Genomic DNA, 20322 nt, shown 5'->3' with positions numbered 1-20322 from the left:
CCCAATTCTCCATCACTAGGTAACACTCACCTCAATACTCCATCACTAGGGACCATCAACCCAATTCTCCATCACTAGGTAACACTCACCTCAGTTCTCCATCACTAGGTAACACTCACCTCAATTCTCCATCACTAGGTAACACTCACCTCAATTCTCCATCACTAGGTAAAACTCACCTCAATTCTCCATCACTAGGGACCATCACCCTAGTTCTCCATCACTAGTGACCATCACCCCAATTCTCCATCACTAGGGGACTATTCATTGCTAGGGACCTTCACACCTATTCTCCACTACTACGGATTTTCACCAGTGATGGAGGTTCGGTCTAATTGTCCCTAGTGATTGAAATTAGAGAAACATACAAGTAATATTATGACGATTTAAATCATACATAAAGTTATAAGGGCGGGCTTTTATAATGTATACCTTCTACATACAATGATATGCGATTAAGGATCCCTGTCCCATTGCAGACAACATTAGATAATTCCACTGTGGTTGTTCGTATATACAGTACCCCTCTCTTAACCACTGTAGCGCAATAGATCAGGGCACATCTGTTGACCAGGTCGGTAATTTGGTCTAAGCAGCAATAGATCAATCTGAGATCCAGAGTTTGAATCCTAGGCTAGCACTGCTAAATATTACACCAAGAACACTGTTGTTGATTTTGTTTTCCATCTTTATCATTTTTTCATAAAAGTTATGCAGGGAATATTTTTTCAGAGAAGATTTTTCAAAGTTCGAAGTCTTGCCGGAAAAACCGTTTACAATGCATATTTTTGGGCAGTGGTACGGGATTCCTTAAATGTATATTGAACACGATCAAATCTGTGTTTAATCTATCAATTATTTTAAGCCTATCCATGCTTGATTTATTTACAGAACATTCAGTGTTGTAGATTATCGTTAGGTTCCACTTGAAGTTAATAATGAAATTGGATGACAAAGCGACTATTTTTTAAACGGTGACGTTTGACAGTTATGTAAGGTAGTGACGCATAAAGGAGGCTATAAACGGAGTTATGTTGAAGGAACACAGTGTGAAATACTTTAGGAGTAGCAATGATAAAGGTTGATCGAGTTTAAACGTCGAGGTACATGTTATAATACGATATCAACCCGGTTTTAAATAGATAAGTTGTATTTATTTAAAAGGCAAGTTTGTTTGAAATAATAAATCCTGAATGTTTAAATGTACTTCTTTTATCAGATGTTAACATAATATGACATATGATATGAATATGATAATTGTATGATTATGGTTTTAGGTATACTAGTAGGTTATCTTGTATAAGTGTGACTCATAGATTTGTTTTCGATAGGTATCCTCGATATCCACGTGTTACGCTCACCTTCGCTCTCTACACAGGGCGATGTGAGCGTTACCCCTGGATATCGAGGATGATGCATTTATTTGAAATACTGTAACACATGTTGTAATTTTACGAAATTAATTAAAACTACAATAAAATACCAAGTAAGTCAATATGCTTCCAACATATGAATGACAAGTCCTTTTCCTTGCTGGTCTAGGTAATCAAGTATGGACGACAGACAGCTGCTACTGATGCTGGTCCTAGGTCTTCTGGCCTTGTACCTAGGCAATAGAATAATTGCCGGAAGCGGTCATTCCTACAGGGATCGAATCCTGACACTGGCCAAGTCAGACCGCGATCTGGTCACTCATAGCAAGGAGTTCAACGTCCCAGAAGTGATAAAGGTCAAGTAGTGTATTAAGTATGTAGTACAAGTTGCACTAGTATTTATTTAGACTTACATCCCTTCACATGTAGTAAAATGCTTTATATATAACGTGATCCCATTGATATAAAGGAATTGTGACTTCAAAGAAATGTTTACACAATTATCAGGGTCTGTAGTCTCTGATGCAGTAAGCAATTGATGCCAATCTTCTTTTCAATAAGATTAGTTGCAATACGTTAAATATAATATATTGCATATGTTTAAAAGTGTATGATATATGTTATATACATTGTATGTTTATTATAACATATCCGATTTGCTTATAAGACACAATTTTATCAGATGCCAGCTATACATAATATATCTCATAAGAAATAGAGTATCTTAAATACTTTTCTTTATAAGATATTCTTTATCATTAAGCAAATATTTTATACCTTTTATGAGCTATTTTATATATAAAAAATGATATTTCACGAAGAAAATCATACAGCATGTCCCCATTAAGAACGATTTCTCGCGAGACTGACAATTGATTTAATATTATAAAATTAATTATTGCTCCAGAAATAATCTCCAAGCTACCTATCGTTAATGAACTGTAACACTAAACTAAGCATGTAGATATAACATATGTCCTGAAACTAACACTCACTGCACAGAGCGAAAGTGAGCGTGACTCCGCGGAGTATCGAGGATGTGAAAGACTGCAAAGCATCTTGAATACTCTTTATCTTGCTATTGGCATCTGGAATATTCTATAACTGTTTTGGCGTATGGTCAAAAACTTTATTGCTAAAAGTGGCGTGCAGACACTTTTTTAGTTGACATAGCGTTCCGTTAACCTCACATTAGAGTACGGAATACAACCTAAATCGCCCGAAATACGGTGTCCGAAAAGAGGGTCAGTAGCCCTAATATTCCCGGTTGTTACGCATGCGTATACAAATAATACTGTTTAACATTGTTGGTCAATGGCGATAAAACATTGACCTCAATTTAGACATTGCCAGTGCATAAAGGGTATCTATTAAAGGGGCTGGTTGGGGGAAAAAATACAAAATAAATGGGTCTAAATGCGTTCTCTGGCCTTCCAAAAGTTATGCCACGGCAATATGATGGTCGAGTTTTGCTTGCAATATCCAGTTTTGACCACTGAAATATCGGGGTAGCCCCGCGTAAATTTAGCGCAGATCTTTTTATATATGTCACGTGGTTGTTTCGAAAGTGAGGCAGTGAAGATAACAACAATAGCACGCCGTCATGTGCTATGTCGGACTCAACTAGCGGACAAGACAGCAATACTATACGTAAATAATTGTTTCCAAAGGTCATGTATGATGCAAGTGTAGTATTCCCATCTATATGTTGTTGTTATATACAACGGTATTGATACCTCGTGCCTGTCATGACTTTTGCATGCATCTTTTTCTTTCGCCGCGATGTTTACATTTGGCCTTGTTGATGACGCGCGTTCGGTAAAATTACATCACTGATCTGGGTCAATTGAGAGTTTTAGACTGTCAGGTGACGATTTAGGATTTCTTAAATATAATTATATTTTTTACTCTTATGGAGTGAATTTCAGCAAAATTTGAATCGGTATATTTCATAAGAAGGTATTTTAAACATGTGTATGCCATTTTAGCAAATATGACATTTTTTCCCCGATCAGCCCCTTTAACATAATCTATGTTGTAAGGAAGAACGTATGCAAACGTTCCTTTATCTTATTGACCTAGTAAATATCTATGATGTACAATTCACTTCAAGTGGATGTCATTGTAGATTTAATGACTATGTCAGCTTACACATAATAATGTTATTTTTATGTATAAGTATTAATAAAACTTGTATTTCAGATATGTTGCCAATAGTATTAATGATACCACTGTGTTATCGTTAAAAGTAAAAAGCAAATAAGGACGTTATCTAAGTTGTCAAAGACAGTATTAAATGCCTTTTTAGAAATAAAATATGTTTCAAAATTGTAAACGATAAAGGTTAACTTGCCCATTTTGCTATAATTTTATATAATATTATTTTTCATATATTTCTCTAAAACTTGATAATTTCTACGTCATTATAAGCTACCATTTTAACACATTTTGGTTTCCTTTACAATACTCCTCATTTCAACACTTTTCAAGAAGATGTCCAACGTGTGAATGGTTAAGGATCGACGAGTTATAGAGGCAGATCACAAATTGTCACTTCAGGCTTTGGTTGATTAGACCTTAAAATTTTACAAAGATATTTTTATTCCAACAACAGGTCACTGAGGATGTGTATGTTGCCATTGGTTACGCATTGGCTAATTCTATACTGCTGGAGGGTCCGAATGGTTTGGTGGTCGTGGATGTGACGGAAAGTACCGAGTCAGCCTCCAAGATCATGACAGCCTTTCGGAACATCTCTGACAAACCCATCAAAGCCATCGTGTATACACACAACCACGCAGACCACATCATTGGAGCATCGGTAAGTTAATGACAAACAAACAAAACAAAAAAAAAAAACCGGCAAAGTCTATTGTTTTAGACATGATTCTTCCATGCAAAAATTAGGTCACACTAACGTCTACTTCTGGTCATCCTAGCATCCTAGCATCTCTGCACCCCTGGAATATGTCATAGCAAATTCGAAGGCGCAGTTTGCGACACCTTGATGACAAGACGTGAAGACTAGTTGATCCTTTGGTGTTCATCAAAATAATCTTGCGGTCACCTAACGGTAAAACTGACTGGCTCTGAAGTCGATTGTCGCTCTGCTGTAATCTTCAAAGGAAAGGTATCAGCCTAGCGATTGGTCAGTTTCTTTACCGGAGACCAATCAAACAGTTCTGCTGTTTGCTATGACATATTCCAAGGGTGCAAGGAACGTAAGTGAGCGTTACCCCTGGAGTATCGATGAGACTTTTGGTGTGTAGGTCCTTTATCGTTGTCCTGTAAAACTATATATCAATTTGACATATATAGGTCTCATAAGTAATAACGACAGTATGTGTAATATGGTTCTCACCAACGGACTTCTAAATATTTTAATTAGTATGATATAATTATTGTGTAACAAGGTTTCTGTAGTTGTATCATGCAGTATTTGATGAAAACTGTAAATCACACGACAGAGAGGTGGAAGACAACTGTCTACACTACAAGGTCTGCCCATATATACCGCATTGAACTGTCATCCTGCTACATATGCTCAGATATCTATTATTTTATGGGTAAAGGGGGACTCACTATGTGGCCATGGAACAGACAAAAGTCTATAAGCGCGATTAGTTTAAGTTAAGTTTATTTTCCGACATAGGATCTGTATGATTTTCTACACCGGACTTAAACTTTTGTTTAAAAAAAACATGTATGTACACATTTATGTATTTCTGAACCATCATTCCATTGTAAAGATTATGGTTATTTAGGAAAGTTAAAATATTGTGATGTACGAGGGGATGGACAGTTTCGATGTTCTTACCTCTCACCGTTTGCAGGTAAATTACGAAACAAAAAATATCAAAAATATCACAAGGTCATTAAGTAACGGAGTAAGAGATCAATTTTCAAATTTACAACGATGTGAATTTCGAGCATATATAAATCGAATAATTCTATTGTTTTGTGTTATCTTGGGTCGGATATCACTGAACATTTAATGCATGTTATCATTTATATCTTAGTCGTTTATAGAGGACAAAAACAACCCTCCCGATATCTGGGCCCATGAGAGGATCATAAAGGAGATGAAGAGATCATTTTCGACTGTGAATGGCGCCACGTTCACCAGAGCAATGAGACAGTTTGGAGTTTTGCTACCGGAATCGGTCAATGCAGGCATTGGGATTAAACTGAAGTATGGTGATCCAGCCAATAATTTTGGACTAGTCTATCCTAACAAATTCGTCTCCAAGGCTGTAACGGACGTAACAATGGCAGGTTAGTGGTATATAACATAGCTAGATAGGTAAAGATTGGTAACAAGAGACCGCAGCGTCAACACAAAAGAAAACAATTGAGCTTAATTTAGCCCGAGTTTCCTCTGGCCCTGACACCAGACGTAGATATTTTGACAGATAGATGTCTGGTTTCAGGGCCAGAGGAAACTCAGGCTTAGCTTAAATGCGTTGATAAAAGACTTAAAAAGGATGAAAAATCCCAAGAAAACAAATATTGAAAATGAAATCCAACCGTAGTTCGGTAATGACATATTTGTATATCAGGAAACTTTTCAGCGTTCAGCTTTCGACCTTCGCCGATAAAATTCCATCTTCGTCCAGTGTAAATTCCGCCTTTCACATTCAATAACTATTATGTTGTTCATAAATATTGGCAGTAGTGATGAATTCGCACTCAACACGGAGGGCGACAAAGGCGAAAGTTACACCATACAAACACCTCCCAGTATATAGTATTAACATGTGTTTTATCGACTTCTACAATTACATGGAAAAGCAATTTGTTTTCGATTTGCAATACGAGGAAGGAATTAAATGGGGACTAAGAGAGACGTACTGTTTCTTTAAATATATAAGCATTGTATGTGTTTACGTGACTTACATTCAACCAGATCGTTCTTAGTTTGGTGGTAATATTTGTATTAGCTAAGTAAGACTGCGTTCCTTTGTGTTTCTGTATGTATTAATAAATTGTATCTATACCATTCCCAGGTATCCCGGTACAGATAATTCACATTCCTGGGGAGACAGATGACCAGATAGGAGTCTGGATCGCCGACAGGAAAATCTTCTTGTGTGCTGACGATGTGTACCGAGCGTTTCCGAACTTGTACGCCATTCGAGGAACCCCGTCACGTGATCTCATGCAATGGGTAAATTCATTGGACATCATGATTGAGCTCGGACCCGAGTATCTTATACCGAGTCACACCCGACCACTCCAGGGCAAACGCTACATTAAGGAGACTCTGACCGCCTACCGGGACGCCATCCAATATATACACGACCAGACTGTACGTTACATTAACCAGGGTCTGACGAAAGAGGAGATCGTGGATCTGGTCAAACTTCCCCCACAATTGGCCGCCCATCCCTTCCTTCGGGAGTTCTATGGCACCGTAGCCTGGTCGGTAAAAGGAGTATTCACGTCATACATTGGCTGGTTTAGCGGCGACGCAGTCGATCTTGCGCCATTAACACCAAAGGTAAAAGCAGAGAAAATGGTTCGGTTGGTCGGCGCCAATAAACTAATGGACGCTGCCAAGGCTGCATATAAAGAGAAAGACTACCAGTGGGCTCTAGAACTCTCCTCGCACGTGCTTCGCGCGAATATAGACAATACGGAAGCACGAGACATTAAAATTGACGCTTTGTCGTCACTTGGTGCAAAACAGATTAGCGCAAATGGCAGAAATTATTACTTGACATCTGCCTTTGAGGAAGCTTCAGAAATCAATATAAAAGAAAAGAAAATCAAGATTAGAGAAAATGCAATAAAGGTAATTCCAGTCGCTCAAATTTTTAATGCACTTCCCGTCCGATTCAAACCAGAAGAGTGTTCTTCCATGTCAGAGCAGCTTTACTTCGAATTTACAGACATTGATCAACATGTTGTTATTACCATCCGTAATTCCATTGCCATAGTTACGGAAAGTCCTTCTAGTACGTATGACGTCAAAGTGTCATTGACGGAAACTGTGTTCAAAGAAATCATATCTAGTCGCACCAGGGCTTTGACAGCCTATGGGATAGGAGAACTCGTAGTTGAGGGCGGGTTAATGAAATTCAGGAATATTATGGGATGTTTTGAAAGGGACTAGTATTAATTTAGGACCAAAATGAAAATTGCAAGTGATAAACAACGTGATGGAAGTTAAATGAAAATTTCCTTAAAAATTTCCTATGATCAAAATACAGCAAGCTCAATTCTAAAATTTATTCAACAACTCTTTAATTTGATATATTAACAGCTCAAACCAGGTGAAGGGGACATACTCATTAGTTAAGGTTATAGTGCGGTACAACCTCACTACAAGGCAACGAGGAACTACAACAACGATATGGTGCTTTTCCGTCTTTGCGTATTGCAGAGTTATCTTCTCTTGTGAGCAGGGATTGATTGTTACGTCATTGGTTTGTGTGAGAAAATTACGTCGTTTTCTCAAAAATGTATGACGTTACTCTCACAAACAAATGACATAACAATCAATACCTGCTCACAAGAGAACATAACTCTGCAATAAGAAAAGACGGAATAAAGGACATTGGCTATATATCCATAGAGAATTATAGGCTAATTGAAAAATGTGATGGCACCAAGCGAGATGGCATATCAATCAAATGTCTGTGTTTGTTTTGTTAACTGATGAATGTGTGCGTCTATGTGATGTCTTATGTTGTACGTGTGTATACGTGTAATATCCTAAATAAGGAATGTTCACGTATATGTGATGTAGTTTATAATGACTGTGTGTGGTCATGTATGCTGTCTTCAGTACCCTGTTGTGTATTTATGATATGTTTAATAATGAATGCAATAAACTGTGATAACCTAATTAAAGTTTTAAAGAAAGCGCAACGTCTGTTCTAAATCTCTTTCAATCGTCGTCTCCAAAGGGAAATATACTTTTGCAGAGTACCGATTTATAAACATTTGTCAATGCCATGTCCATTTTTTCCAAATAGTGATTATTTAACGTGCATGTTCTCGAGTTTAACCTTGACAGCTCAACATTGAAACTTTGATATTAAGAACACAGAACATAAAAAACAGAATCGTTAACTATGGGCACGTGTATGTCTCCAGGTGTCGCGTTATAAGGAAGGACATTATGTTACACAGTATCACAGATTTCCATTTATATTTTCAAAATTTTACAAAATTATCCACCAAAAAGTCTGTATAATAGATTTTTTTCCCCAAAAAAATCTAGTCGGCAACTCACTTTATCATAATCTTGAGATAGAAACATTTATTTAGATATTATCTTTCACCTGTTCATCAACGTATAAATTTACATACATCTGGTCGTCTGTTCACCAAATTATTTACGTAAATATATTTGGTCGTCTGTTTATCAACATATCAACCTAGATTTATCCTGTCGTCTGCTCATTAACGTATTAAAAAGATTTTGCCGTCAGTTCACCAAATTAATAGCATGAATATATCTGTTTGTCTGTTCACAAACTTATTAACTTAACAGCATGTCGCCGTCTGTTTACCAACATATTAACGTGAATATATCCTGTCATCTGCTCACCAACGCATTAAAGAGATTTAGCCGCCTGTTCATCAACGTATTTAATAAATAAATTGTGTCATGTGCTTACCAGCGTATTAACTTAGACACATCCTGTCGTCTGCTCACGAATGTATTAAATGAATACATTTGCTGGGGAGTTGTAGGTTTGACAACAGAAGCATGGTGTATAGATGTTTCTTATTAATCAACTTGAGCCTTTTGATTCTTATGTGGTCAGCACGCATACAGAAGCATTAAAATATTGAAATGTCGATATTATTCAGTGGAAAAACACCAAAACATCTGATTTATCGTTAAGGAAAATGTGACATAAATGCTGCAAATGAGCACAATAATTACAAATAACCATAATATGCATTTGTACTTGCGCTTGTTGACCACCTCATTGGTTTTGACTTTGCTTGCCTCCCTTGCTTCATATAAAACAATTGAATGTTGGTGTGGGTTGGGTGTTCCACACTGGGGATTATCTGAGACAGAGTATATCAAACTCATGACGATAGATTATGAATACATCGTATCAAAGTATGACATTAGGAAGACCGAGCACATTTCATTATTAATAAAATAGACGTTGCTAGTATGAACGGAAGAGATACTTGCTCAAAACGACACCAATCCCCACTAACACAGAAAGAAACAAACAGACAAAATAATGATACTGCGAAAGGGTGGATGAGGTTAGCATGTGCCATCTTGATTGCTTAATCGCATTTATAGTAAATGCTTATTCTATTTCGTAATGGACAAAATTCTAAATAAAAAATAGCAACTGACTTGACAGGATGAGTCTTTTCCATTTCCTGCAACATAGTTTAACTAGTGTTATTAATTACGATTATCTACGCTTACCTAGACGGTAGTCTAGTGTAATCACGATCATCTGCCCATTCGCAGACAGTACAGAGCCGTCAAACAGTTATGTAAGTCAACGACGATCACAAACACCGATTCTTTGGTTAGGATAGATACTGAAATATCTAGCTAGAAACTTTTCCATGTCCTGATGAAGCTTTAATTTATAAAACAGTAGCTTGTTGATCAGCCTGAGGCATATAACCAAAATATTTAACATAAACAGGATTTGGGATAGCAAATCAAGTGTGACATAAATGCTCAATAAAGAGGATGGGCTAGTATGATGTTAACAGAGGAGAGGAACGATAACGATGGCGAAAATGAAGTCATAACGCGTATCTTAGAGTGCACCAAGTTTGGTTAAATAGAAACTGTCCCTGACCACTAGTGGAATGCCTGATGTGTCTAAAACAAAACAACTGTAATTCAAATAAACTTTGTCGTTACTTTATTCCTCGAGACACTCATTAATTATGACATTTCAGCTTTCTGTTTTAGTTTATCTTCAAAATTATTGTACCATAATTATCATTCAGAATAACTCTATAATTGATAAATATATAAAATGACTTCCTATCTATGTTATAAAAACGTCTCGTTATGCACCGTACCCTACCGTATCCCAGAAATCACACAGTTCCTGTTTCACGTTCACTAAAATGTTGTTACGGGGCGTGGCAAACCGCAGCGCGGAGAAATTGGTGGAGTTATTGTATTGCGGCCATTCCAGAGTAGGGGGCGTAACTCCACCTTTGTTCGGATTTCCAGATTTCACAAAATTAGACCAGTACTTGCCCAAGGCATCGGCCATAACTTTCTCATCCGCATTCAGGGTCATATTCTTAAAATCTGGCTGAAACATATACGGGATCTCTGACCCATGGCACACATGATTTTTACAGCATGTGAAATTCGGGCCCCAACCATCGAATGAGAACGCGTGGTCGAAAACATAATTAAAGATGGCATTTTTGTTCTGGTTTATTGCAACTCTTGAGAAATTTCGCTTTGCGCAGCTAAAGATGAAGTCAGTGCTTACATGTTGTAAATCGTCCCTCTCGTCTTTTACGTGGACGGGAGGGTACATCTGCAGTACTTGGGTTATATGATTAGGTCCGAATGTTCCGATAAGTGCTGCAGTATACAAGGGCACCGTCAGGTTTTTCTTCCAAGCTTCGTATATGTATATTCGAGTCTCCTCGGAAGTTGTACCTATCAGTATTGGTACATCTGCTATGATGCCGTGATTCATCGCCTCTAGTGGCTGATATGGAACGACAGACCCGTCGACGAAAGGTCCTAGAGGCTCAAAGAAGTCTAGAAGTTTTATGGATGTTGGGTCTGAGCGGATTGTATGTTGAGCTGTTGCTATGTCATCCGCCGACTTGGTCGCCATGCAGTTTATATCACCCCGCGAACAGCCAAGATTGTCTGCCAGTAAGTCACCGAGGTACAGGGCCTCTACACGGGTCTTGTAGGGGATGGAAAACGGAGAGCTTTCAAGGATCACACTCCGAAAGTACTTGGAGCTGGCAGGTGTCATCATGTGGATAACTGCCGATTGTGCGCCTGCGCTCTGCCCACTTAAAGTCATCTCATATCAACAGAAACAAAAATGGGTATCAGCACTTTGTACTTTTGACATAGACTCACGTTATTGAATTCATATGATACCAGTTATATTTTTGATATTAATCATATCCATAATGATGTTGTGATCGATAATTGATATATTTAAAAACGGTCATGTCATTGGACAATGAGGACTGAAATATACTCATTGTCTGCAGGTACCTTGTCGGGATCGCCACCGAAGTCCCGGATGTTGTCCTTGACCCATTTGAGCGCCATGCGCTGGTCCAGTATGCCATAGTTGCCCTTGGCCCCTGCCGCCGTGTTTGATGTAGCGGTTACTAGGAACCCCAGAGCACCTGTATGCATAGTAAATAAAAAAAATCAGACTCTGCCAAAGTAATCAACTTGATCATCGTCATTGAACGAATAATATGGAAACCACACGATGAGTATGCTTTACACTGCAAATACAAAAGTTTCACTTGTTCCTATCTATACATAAAACAGTATATTCATGAACGAAACCGAGACAGAAGAAAAGGAATGAAAGCCTAACCAAATGCAAAGACTGGGAAACTTTACCCTTCGTGAAGGGGACATCTCAGGCTTTTGCCAGAGTGATGAGGAAACACCATTTCAGCACCTCGATGAGACCACTCAGACAGTTACTGGTGCACCCCAAAGACAAGACTGACATTTTAGACAAAACAGGAGTTGTATACCAAATTCCGTGCAAAAATTGTCAGCAGTAATATAAAATTGAACCTGGGAGGAAATTTGGTACACGACTGATGGAACATCAAAAGGACGTAGAGAAATTTGGTACACGACTGAGGGAACGTCAAAAGGACGTAGAGAAATTGGTACACGACTGAGGGAACATCAAAAGGACGTAGAGAAATTTGGTCCATGACTGATGGAACATCAAAAGGACGTAGAGAAATTTGGTACACGACTGAGGGAACGTCAAAAGGACGTAGAGAAATTGGTACACGACTGAGGGAACATCAAAAGGACGTAGAGAAATTTGGTACACGACTGAGGGATCATCAACAGGATGTAGTGAAATTTGCTACACGACTGAGGGAACATCAACAGGACGTAGAGAAAATGAGCAACATCACATTGACCAGATCCACACGCAAAACATCCACCAACCAGTACAATCAATCGGCATTAACAGATCACGCTTACACCCAAAATCACATCGTCGATTTGAACAATGCCAAAATAGTTTAAAAGGGAACAACACACAAAAACGAGACAAATCAAAGAAGCTATCAAAATCAGAAAACTCAGAACATGAACAGAGACTAGGGTGGATAGCAGCTGAGTCATCTGTATAACCCAACAGGGGCGGGGGCTAGATCTACACCTTACCTGTAACCTATCTGATGCAGTTTGTATAAGATCCCTATCGATAGGCGAGTGACATACACAATATACAATTTCGTCACATCGTTGTACAGGTAAACAATACAAATCACTCACTTAGTCATAGCTTGACAAAGGGACCAGTCGGTCTAGAAACGTTGCGACACGTTTAATACGTACATTGTTTGTGATATCACATATTTCCAAACTGATGAATCTTATTGAAGATTTTATTGTACGTTGTATTGGCTTGTCTTACATAGTTAGAGTATTTTGATAACTTTATTACGCTAATCTAAAAGATGTCCTTAACTAGCATGTAATCTGTTGTAATTATAGCGATTATATCACCCCACCTTAATCAGTATATGATGTAGTGTTTAAACACTAATTATGGTGCCATTTCCTAACTTGCAGTGAAGTGCGATGGCGATAACCTGCCTTTACCTTACGGTAGTCTAGTGTAATCACGATACTATGCTCTAACGTAGGCTGTAGTTTAACTAGTGTTATTAATTACGATTATCTACCCTTACCTAGACGGTAGTCTAGTGTAATCACGATCATCTGCCCATTCGCAGACAGTACAGAGCCGTCAAACAGCACAGCGTTAGAACTCATGTGGACAAAGTTACCACCGTGGAGGTAGACGAGAACGGGAAGGTTTGGGGAAGAGCTGTTGGCCGTAACTGGTGCAAACACGTTCAGGTACAGGCAGTCCTCAGATACCTGGAGAAAGAGCGTAAACAAAGTTACAAAAATCAACAAACGTGATACATCACTCATACTCAGATAATAAGATAAAAGACTTTATGTGGAATATGAAATTATGATTCCTCTTGTAAACTTCTATACAGCATTTCTTCAACAAAACAACCCCCTTAACATGTTAAAGGATGTAGTATACTCAGAGTACATCTGTTATGAGAAGCTTTTGTGATACTTAATTTTCCATGGCACACTATGTCATAAGGCATCTGTCTCGTGATACTATGGTCGATATGTGATCGTTAGAGCCATCATACCTCAGTTGGACATACGAAAGCTGGGTTCATGTCAAAACATCCTTTCTGTGGACATCCAGGCTTTAATTTGGTTGCGTCGTACATGGCTGGTGACCATGGCGACCGCCCTACTGGATCCGCCCATCTGTGCAACGATGGAAAAGTATTTAATTTAAATGGACTAATACATTATTTGATCTTGTGGGCAGTTTTAACTTATAAGTCACATTATGACTTAGATTTTTTCCAATCCTTCTAATGACATTCAATTGTTTGGTCAAGCTATCTTCGGGATTAGATTTATTTTTGTTTGTAGCAATTATGTGGTTCGTCTACAGTATGAAAGCTTACATTGTTAATTCCATTGCAAAGATAACTTAAACCAAACATGTAAGACAAGTAAAGACAAGGTATGAGGTCACACTTATAGGTAACATTCTACAGCCTGCAGGCAGGTACATTAAATTTATGAACTGATTTATTAAGGTCTTATTTTATTATACACAAATGTGATAAAAAAAATTATTATGAAATTTTGAAATACATAGTATACAATCATTTTATACTTTCGGAACCACCATCTCTTAATACATACAGAGGACATTTAATGGTTTTCCATTGAACATCAAACACGCTTCCCGAGTTTGGCAGAATATTGATAAATTTTTGGTAAACTGAAAATAAGTTTTTATGTAAAGAAACGCGGATGGTACTTTTTAACATAACTTTATCGATTATTTGTAACTTGAAACAATATTATTTTGATGCAATCACTAGATACTATGCATTTCATTTTTTGTTAAACTGATCTTATTCTTAGATAAATACAATGGTTTGTTTTTGTTTTTGTTACGGGGGAGAGTGTGCAAAGTGATTATTCGCATAACTCTGTACAACTAAAGATAGTATACAGTATAAATATGTCTATTTTCGTGACTTATTCTTCTACCAACTCCGAGAAATGTCCATTAAACGTCCTCAATATTAGTTTGCGGTATGTCATACTTAGGGCAAAATATGTTAACACCTACCTTAAGTTGCCGGTAGGTGGTTCAGCGTATGGTACACCGAGGAACTTGAGATTACTTTCCGTTTTCACACCTGTCAGTTTACCAAGCTTCGTCTGTATTACAACATTGGTATCGGCGCTGATCACCCCGACCATGAACATCACTACAATTATGTAGATTTCCATTTTGGTCAGTGAAGGAAAGTAACTCATTATTCATATGTCATCTACTTGTAAATTGTAACGCAGGATCAAACTCCGTACCTAAACATACCCGACCTTTATCTTTCACATGTGACTGTCAGTGTAAACAATGTTTATCTACCCTCTATATGTTATGTACTATTGTTCTAGTACAAACAAAACCAGTGAAGATAACTAAATCCTTCACTCTAATACGCTGCACATATCTTTCTCATCTCATCTTTCCTTTTATAAATTAATTTTGAGATGTGTTGGGCAAATCAACTGCAATTTTCCATGTTGAAAATAATCCTTAAACATCGGAATCAAGTATTTCATTATTTAGTCAAACGTTAAAATCAACTGGTCTAGGAGTTTACATTGTCCCATTCGTTCATGCTTTATCTTGAGACATGTGCAGTTTTTCATAAAATCCAGCAACAGGTTTTAAGTAAAATATAATTATTGTAAAATGTATTACGTATGCCTTGTTCAATGCTATCATGTATTATATATCAATATGCGCTGTATTAGAGGAAAATTATAACTTGTGCCCAATCCTCTGCTCAAATTTGGGGCAATATATATGTTTAAATCAACTTAGATTGTTAAACGACCCCCTAAGCAGACAAAGATTTGAACTAATATATCATGTTATCCTTACGACTACTTAATTCCTTTATGTGTGTCCATTACAGGCCTAGGTTTGTGATCATTAATACGGCGAATACTTATATTTGACACATATTCGTATTTATTGTGATCTGGGAGAGGTATTTGAATTTGTTTATTTCCATCATAATCCGATGTTAGATCTGTCCCTATTTCATAAACGAATAACTCCGACCGTTTGGAATGTTATCAACGAGAGTGGCTCTGGAAAGACCTTTTACATCTCCATAGTTCAGGTTCATATGACAGTGTTGTTGATTTCATACCATCATTAGTTTCAGACAAGGGGATACAATCATAGTTACCCGCTCTCAATATGGTATGTAAAATGACACGAGATGATCCATTAACAGATATCCCTACCAAGAATGACTCTGTCTATGGTTTAAATGGCAGGACAACAGTACTGGTTGTTGTACTACTCATCCGGATGTTTTACTTAATGACTCATAGCGGGTTCAATAATGGTGTACTGTATGGAACCACCAGAAGGGATTCATATATGTATGGAATCATTGTGAATCATACATGACAATAGGACCATCTCTTTATAAAGCTTACTTAGATAGAACAACTTCTATATTTTCATTTTCCCGTTTGTGTATTATGTTTATTTGTGAACTAGGTATGACAGTATTGCGGTTAAGGAAGCATTGCTTTGTATCATTTGATACACATTTGGTTTAGCGCTATAAGTCTAATGGTATTAATCTGATGTAATACGTCTGCTATCATATCTATTGTTATTGTGACTAATGTTTTTATGCATGTGATTGTCTGGTGCTATTTTTGTCTTAAGTTATTATGTCTTTAACTATATTCAGAGTAAACGTATGGATTGTACATGATTGAAGCCAGTGCCAAGCAATTACTTTGTGAAAAAATAATAACTCCTGTTCGCAGTTATGTCTGTATTAATTTCCGTTTATTTCATTTTGGGGACAAGGTTTTACAGCATTAGTGTTTTTAACTCTATCAGGTTGTCTGTCAAAGTGGTTTCTTGATATATAAGAGACAACTAAATTATTCAATTAAGTAAAGCACTTTGATTTCATAAACGTCAGTCATGGAAATTGAACACACACAGGTGATCATTGCACATTCAAAACTTAGTAATAGATACAGTGTGCAAACATGAAATTTACTGTACCATACAGCTGGTCAGTCTTTAGAGGACTTATCAGTACCGCTAAACAGTTGAAAATCCTAATTCAGCGACTACTGTTGGAACAAAAGAGGCATTAAGACCATACGCGCGCTTCTATCCGGGCCAACAAAAGTGATTAATATAAGTTGAAATAACTTGTTTTATAATTGTTGTAAAATTAATAAGTTTATATTTTAAACAAAAAGAAGTGGTGCGTAAAAAAACCTTATGTATGAATTTCAAAATGTAGAGGAGTACTGATTAATATTCAGTTGTTGTTATATTTTAACCACATGTTTATATCATTCAATTTGCGTTCTATTGGCAATAATTCTTGAATAAAATAATTTCTCAAGCTAAATTGGAATTTTTAGCATGACGTTTTCCAATTTCATATCGAAAGAAACATAACAAAAATCTAATAATGATGACCCGATCTTAGTATAATATAAGCATATGACTAAAAGTCTATTGTCCTAATGGTGACGTCGTAATTTAACATCCTCAGACGGCAAACATGAATATCATATTAGACTATTTACATGTGACAATGGTATGATATTAGAACATACACTGTATAAAACGGGTTTTTCATCAGAAAACATAATATTTAACCAACACAATAGTGTTTACAATAACACAATACCATATTTTAAAGCCATCTTTCAATGCATACAACATAATACATACAGTGGATTGTTAGAAAATCATACACCTCATATGACATACATTAGGCCATTATTTGACACACATACATGCATGCAAGTATTCATCCGCCCATTCATAAACAAAACTGTAAGGCGAAGTCTGTATAAATTGTCTCGAGAATTTCTGAATGAGATGTGTATTTTAACACGTCACAAAAGAATGCGGGAATCTCATCCATTAATAGAACCAGATAATACTATCATATGTAATGACTATATCACTTGTCTAAAACTTCCTGAATTATTTTCTTTGTGGAAATTTGCATGCCTTGTCTTAATTGACTGTGTAGTATGTTTATATTTTCCACCTGAATGGCTCTCAGTCAAATCATTGCCAGCTTAATATTTCATCATACATTCCGTAGTGACACGCCTTTTATACACCTACAGCCAATAGCGTGTTGGCACTATGCCACACTATAAATAGATTAAACACTATTATATATTTGGCACTCTACCACATTATATATAACTTAAGTACTACTATATACAGTATATCGTTGGGGTAGGATCAGTGTACCTACAAAATGATACAGTTTAGTGTGTCGGCACTATATGCCGCTTATATATATAGCTTAACCACTGTTATATATACAGTATATGTAACGTGTGTAGAGTGCACGTACGGAAACATAAAGTACAAATTAGTGGATAATGTGCTCTCTTTGATCTTCTGTTTATAACCTGTAATAGGACAGAAACCATGTAAAAAATTACAAAACTGTATTTATCAAACACTTAAAAGTCTATTACTGTTTCTTTTTGTTAATGTAAGACAAGATGCAGAGAATCACTGGGTTCATAAACAAGAAAGAACACAATATACTCACACAACTAATACTGTGCACACAAGTACACACATTATACTGGGGTTACATGTATTGTGTCATTAGTAAACACACATCGTGCTAATTGTAACGGGGGCTATTACCAAATTCCCCAAATCGAACCCCGGAGTGGCAAATGATGCTAAAGGAAGTCACTATAATGTGAGTAACGGCATAATACCCCTACAAACAAAAAATTATATAAATCAGTCAATATGTCAAGTTTGACCAATCAGAGGCCACGGCTGCCATCTTGGATGCGCAGCTGCAAAAAGCTGCACATCTAAGCATCCGCTCCGTTTCACCTGTCAAATTTCATCGGACCCTACATTTTGTTTCTGACAAAAAAAGTGCGAACAAAATCACGACGGAAGAAGAGTAAGAAGAAAGAGAAGCAGAAGAAGAGGAAGAAGAAGAAGAAGAGGAAGAAAATAAGATTAAACATCAAGTCCCCAATCCATGTTTTGGGACTTAATAAAACCTTTAATAAACAGGATATGTAATTCGTGTATGTCTGATCAATGTATAACTTCAACTAAATACATATTACATTTGTACATTGACACTACATCTCCTCTTGCCTTGTTAAATCAAAACAGCTTTGTTACAGATACTCTGTTGGTCCTGTTATTTTTTCTATGTATTATCTTCACAGCATGAAGGCTTGTTTAAGTAGTTGATTTTAAGATTGTCTCTAATCATGATAAATGTATCTGTATACGTTATTCGCCAAGCCCGTTAAAATCGTTGACGCACAAGGATTAACTATTTCGGACCATGCACAACTTTCTCTCCTTATCGCCCCAGCATGTGAGAATACAAAGACATCTGTGAGCATGGACATTAAGTGACGTGTTTAGCATGCTAGGGTTGATAGATAATTCCTTTTACACATATTTCCCCTGGTTTCAGATTAAATCTTGACGTATCCTGCTTATTGGTAATTCAATTAAACTATCCGCTGTTCTAAGGGTTAATAGGTTCTTGGTAATTACTGTATATAACTTTTAATGACAAACCTAACCATGGGTTCATTCAAGTTTAGATTACAAAAGTAGGTTATAGAAAACTTTGGTAATGTAATAAGATAAAATAACGAGCTGAAATTTAAAAAGGGACAATAACAATATCGCCTTTATTTAGATTGTAATTTCTATAAAACATTTCCTTGTTAAACATCGTGTTTGGAATGTCAGGAGGAGTGCTCTAGAGGTGTTATCACAGGACTTCCTTCTTCCTCTTATGCCACTAACGGGCCAATATATCTAAAGGCAAGTTTATATTCTTCTCGATTAGAGAAGTAAGAACAAAACACAAAACCCTTAACAAAGTGTATAATCAACTAACAATCGTACATCAGAAATACTTCCAAAAAATTGAGAAAATACACTGCGCTTCTATAGAAATTATAGTTACCCCCGAAAACCTACTTAAAGACTTTAGCTTTTTTTTATATATTTTTATTTCTCTTGTAGTTGGAATAATCATGACATAACGATTCCCAACTATACTACAGATATGTGAACTGAATGGTAAGTATTCTACATATACAAATTAGGCGCAATAGTAGTCCTCTAAAGTTCATTTAAAGTTACTTTGACCGACAGACCAATGTGTCGATGTGGTTATCCATTAAAAAATGCTTAGAATTTGATAATTCAACGTCCTTCTTAAAATCAGATTTCAATTCTATACAATGATTTAAATCTATGGAACTTACAAGAAACTATCGATAGTATTGGGAAATGAAAATTTTAGTTTTAATCGAAATATTAAGCTGCTGATGCTGTTCTGACAGCAACAGAATGAGTTAAAACAAATGATATGTATATAGATGAAGTACTGTCGATATCAAAACTATTTGTTTATATTAATATGCAGTTAATGCAATTAGAAACTCACATAAATATTTCTCCAGGATTTCGCACTGAGTTACCTAATAAAGTTTTAAGTGTATAGTTGGAGGAATAACAATGAAAAAACAACATTGCAGATTTATTTATTTTACAGTATAATCGTTCAGTCCAAGGTC

General features: G+C 36.6%; 2 protein-coding genes across 8 annotated transcripts in view; one reads left to right on the top strand and one right to left on the bottom strand.

Annotated features, from left to right (window-relative positions):
- Positions 1–7806, top strand: part of LOC110458679 (alkyl/aryl-sulfatase BDS1-like) — an 18388-nt gene extending 10582 nt beyond the window's left edge. For 6 of the 7 annotated variants that reach the window (XM_021510527.1, XM_021510528.1, XM_021510525.1 and 3 more), the window contains 4 exons: positions 1543–1729; positions 3988–4194; positions 5393–5648; positions 6380–7806. In XM_021510527.1, the coding sequence (XP_021366202.1) occupies positions 1553–1729; positions 3988–4194; positions 5393–5648; positions 6380–7488 (1749 nt within the window). In that variant the 5' untranslated portion in view covers positions 1543–1552 and the 3' untranslated portion in view covers positions 7489–7806. Of the gene's footprint in view, positions 1–1542; positions 1747–3987; positions 4195–5392; positions 5649–6379 lie in introns of those variants that run through there. The other variant, XM_021510531.1, reaches the window with a different exon arrangement.
- A 2427-nt stretch (positions 7807–10233) lies between these two features.
- On the bottom strand, positions 10234–15038 carry LOC110458690 (cAMP-regulated D2 protein-like). Its single transcript, XM_021510552.1, has 5 exons — positions 14777–15038; positions 13767–13890; positions 13278–13470; positions 11587–11723; positions 10234–11386 (listed from the first exon to the last, which is right to left on the bottom strand). Exons 1-5 carry the CDS (start codon positions 14965–14967, stop codon positions 10391–10393), a joined length of 1641 nt encoding a protein of 546 aa, XP_021366227.1. The 5' UTR covers positions 14968–15038; the 3' UTR covers positions 10234–10390.
- Between the last annotated feature and the right edge of the window lie 5284 nt (positions 15039–20322).

Source organism: Mizuhopecten yessoensis, unplaced genomic scaffold, assembly GCF_002113885.1.
Source record: "Mizuhopecten yessoensis strain PY_sf001 unplaced genomic scaffold, ASM211388v2 scaffold9687, whole genome shotgun sequence".
Lineage (NCBI taxonomy): Eukaryota > Metazoa > Mollusca > Bivalvia > Pectinida > Pectinidae > Mizuhopecten > Mizuhopecten yessoensis.
Note: the sequence above shows the minus strand (reverse complement) of the source record. Positions and strands in the feature narration are given on the sequence as shown.

Coding starts and splice junctions, on each gene's coding strand:
- LOC110458690 (XM_021510552.1), bottom strand. CDS start 14,967: ATGAGTTACTTTCCTTCACTGACCAAAATGGAAATCTACATAATTGTA. Junction 13,891..14,776: donor CCACCTACCGGCAACTTAAG/GTAGGTGTTAAC, acceptor ATCGTTGCACAG/ATGGGCGGATCCAGTAGGGC. Junction 11,387..11,586: donor TCGGTGGCGATCCCGACAAG/GTACCTGCAGAC, acceptor TGTTGATATGAG/ATGACTTTAAGTGGGCAGAG.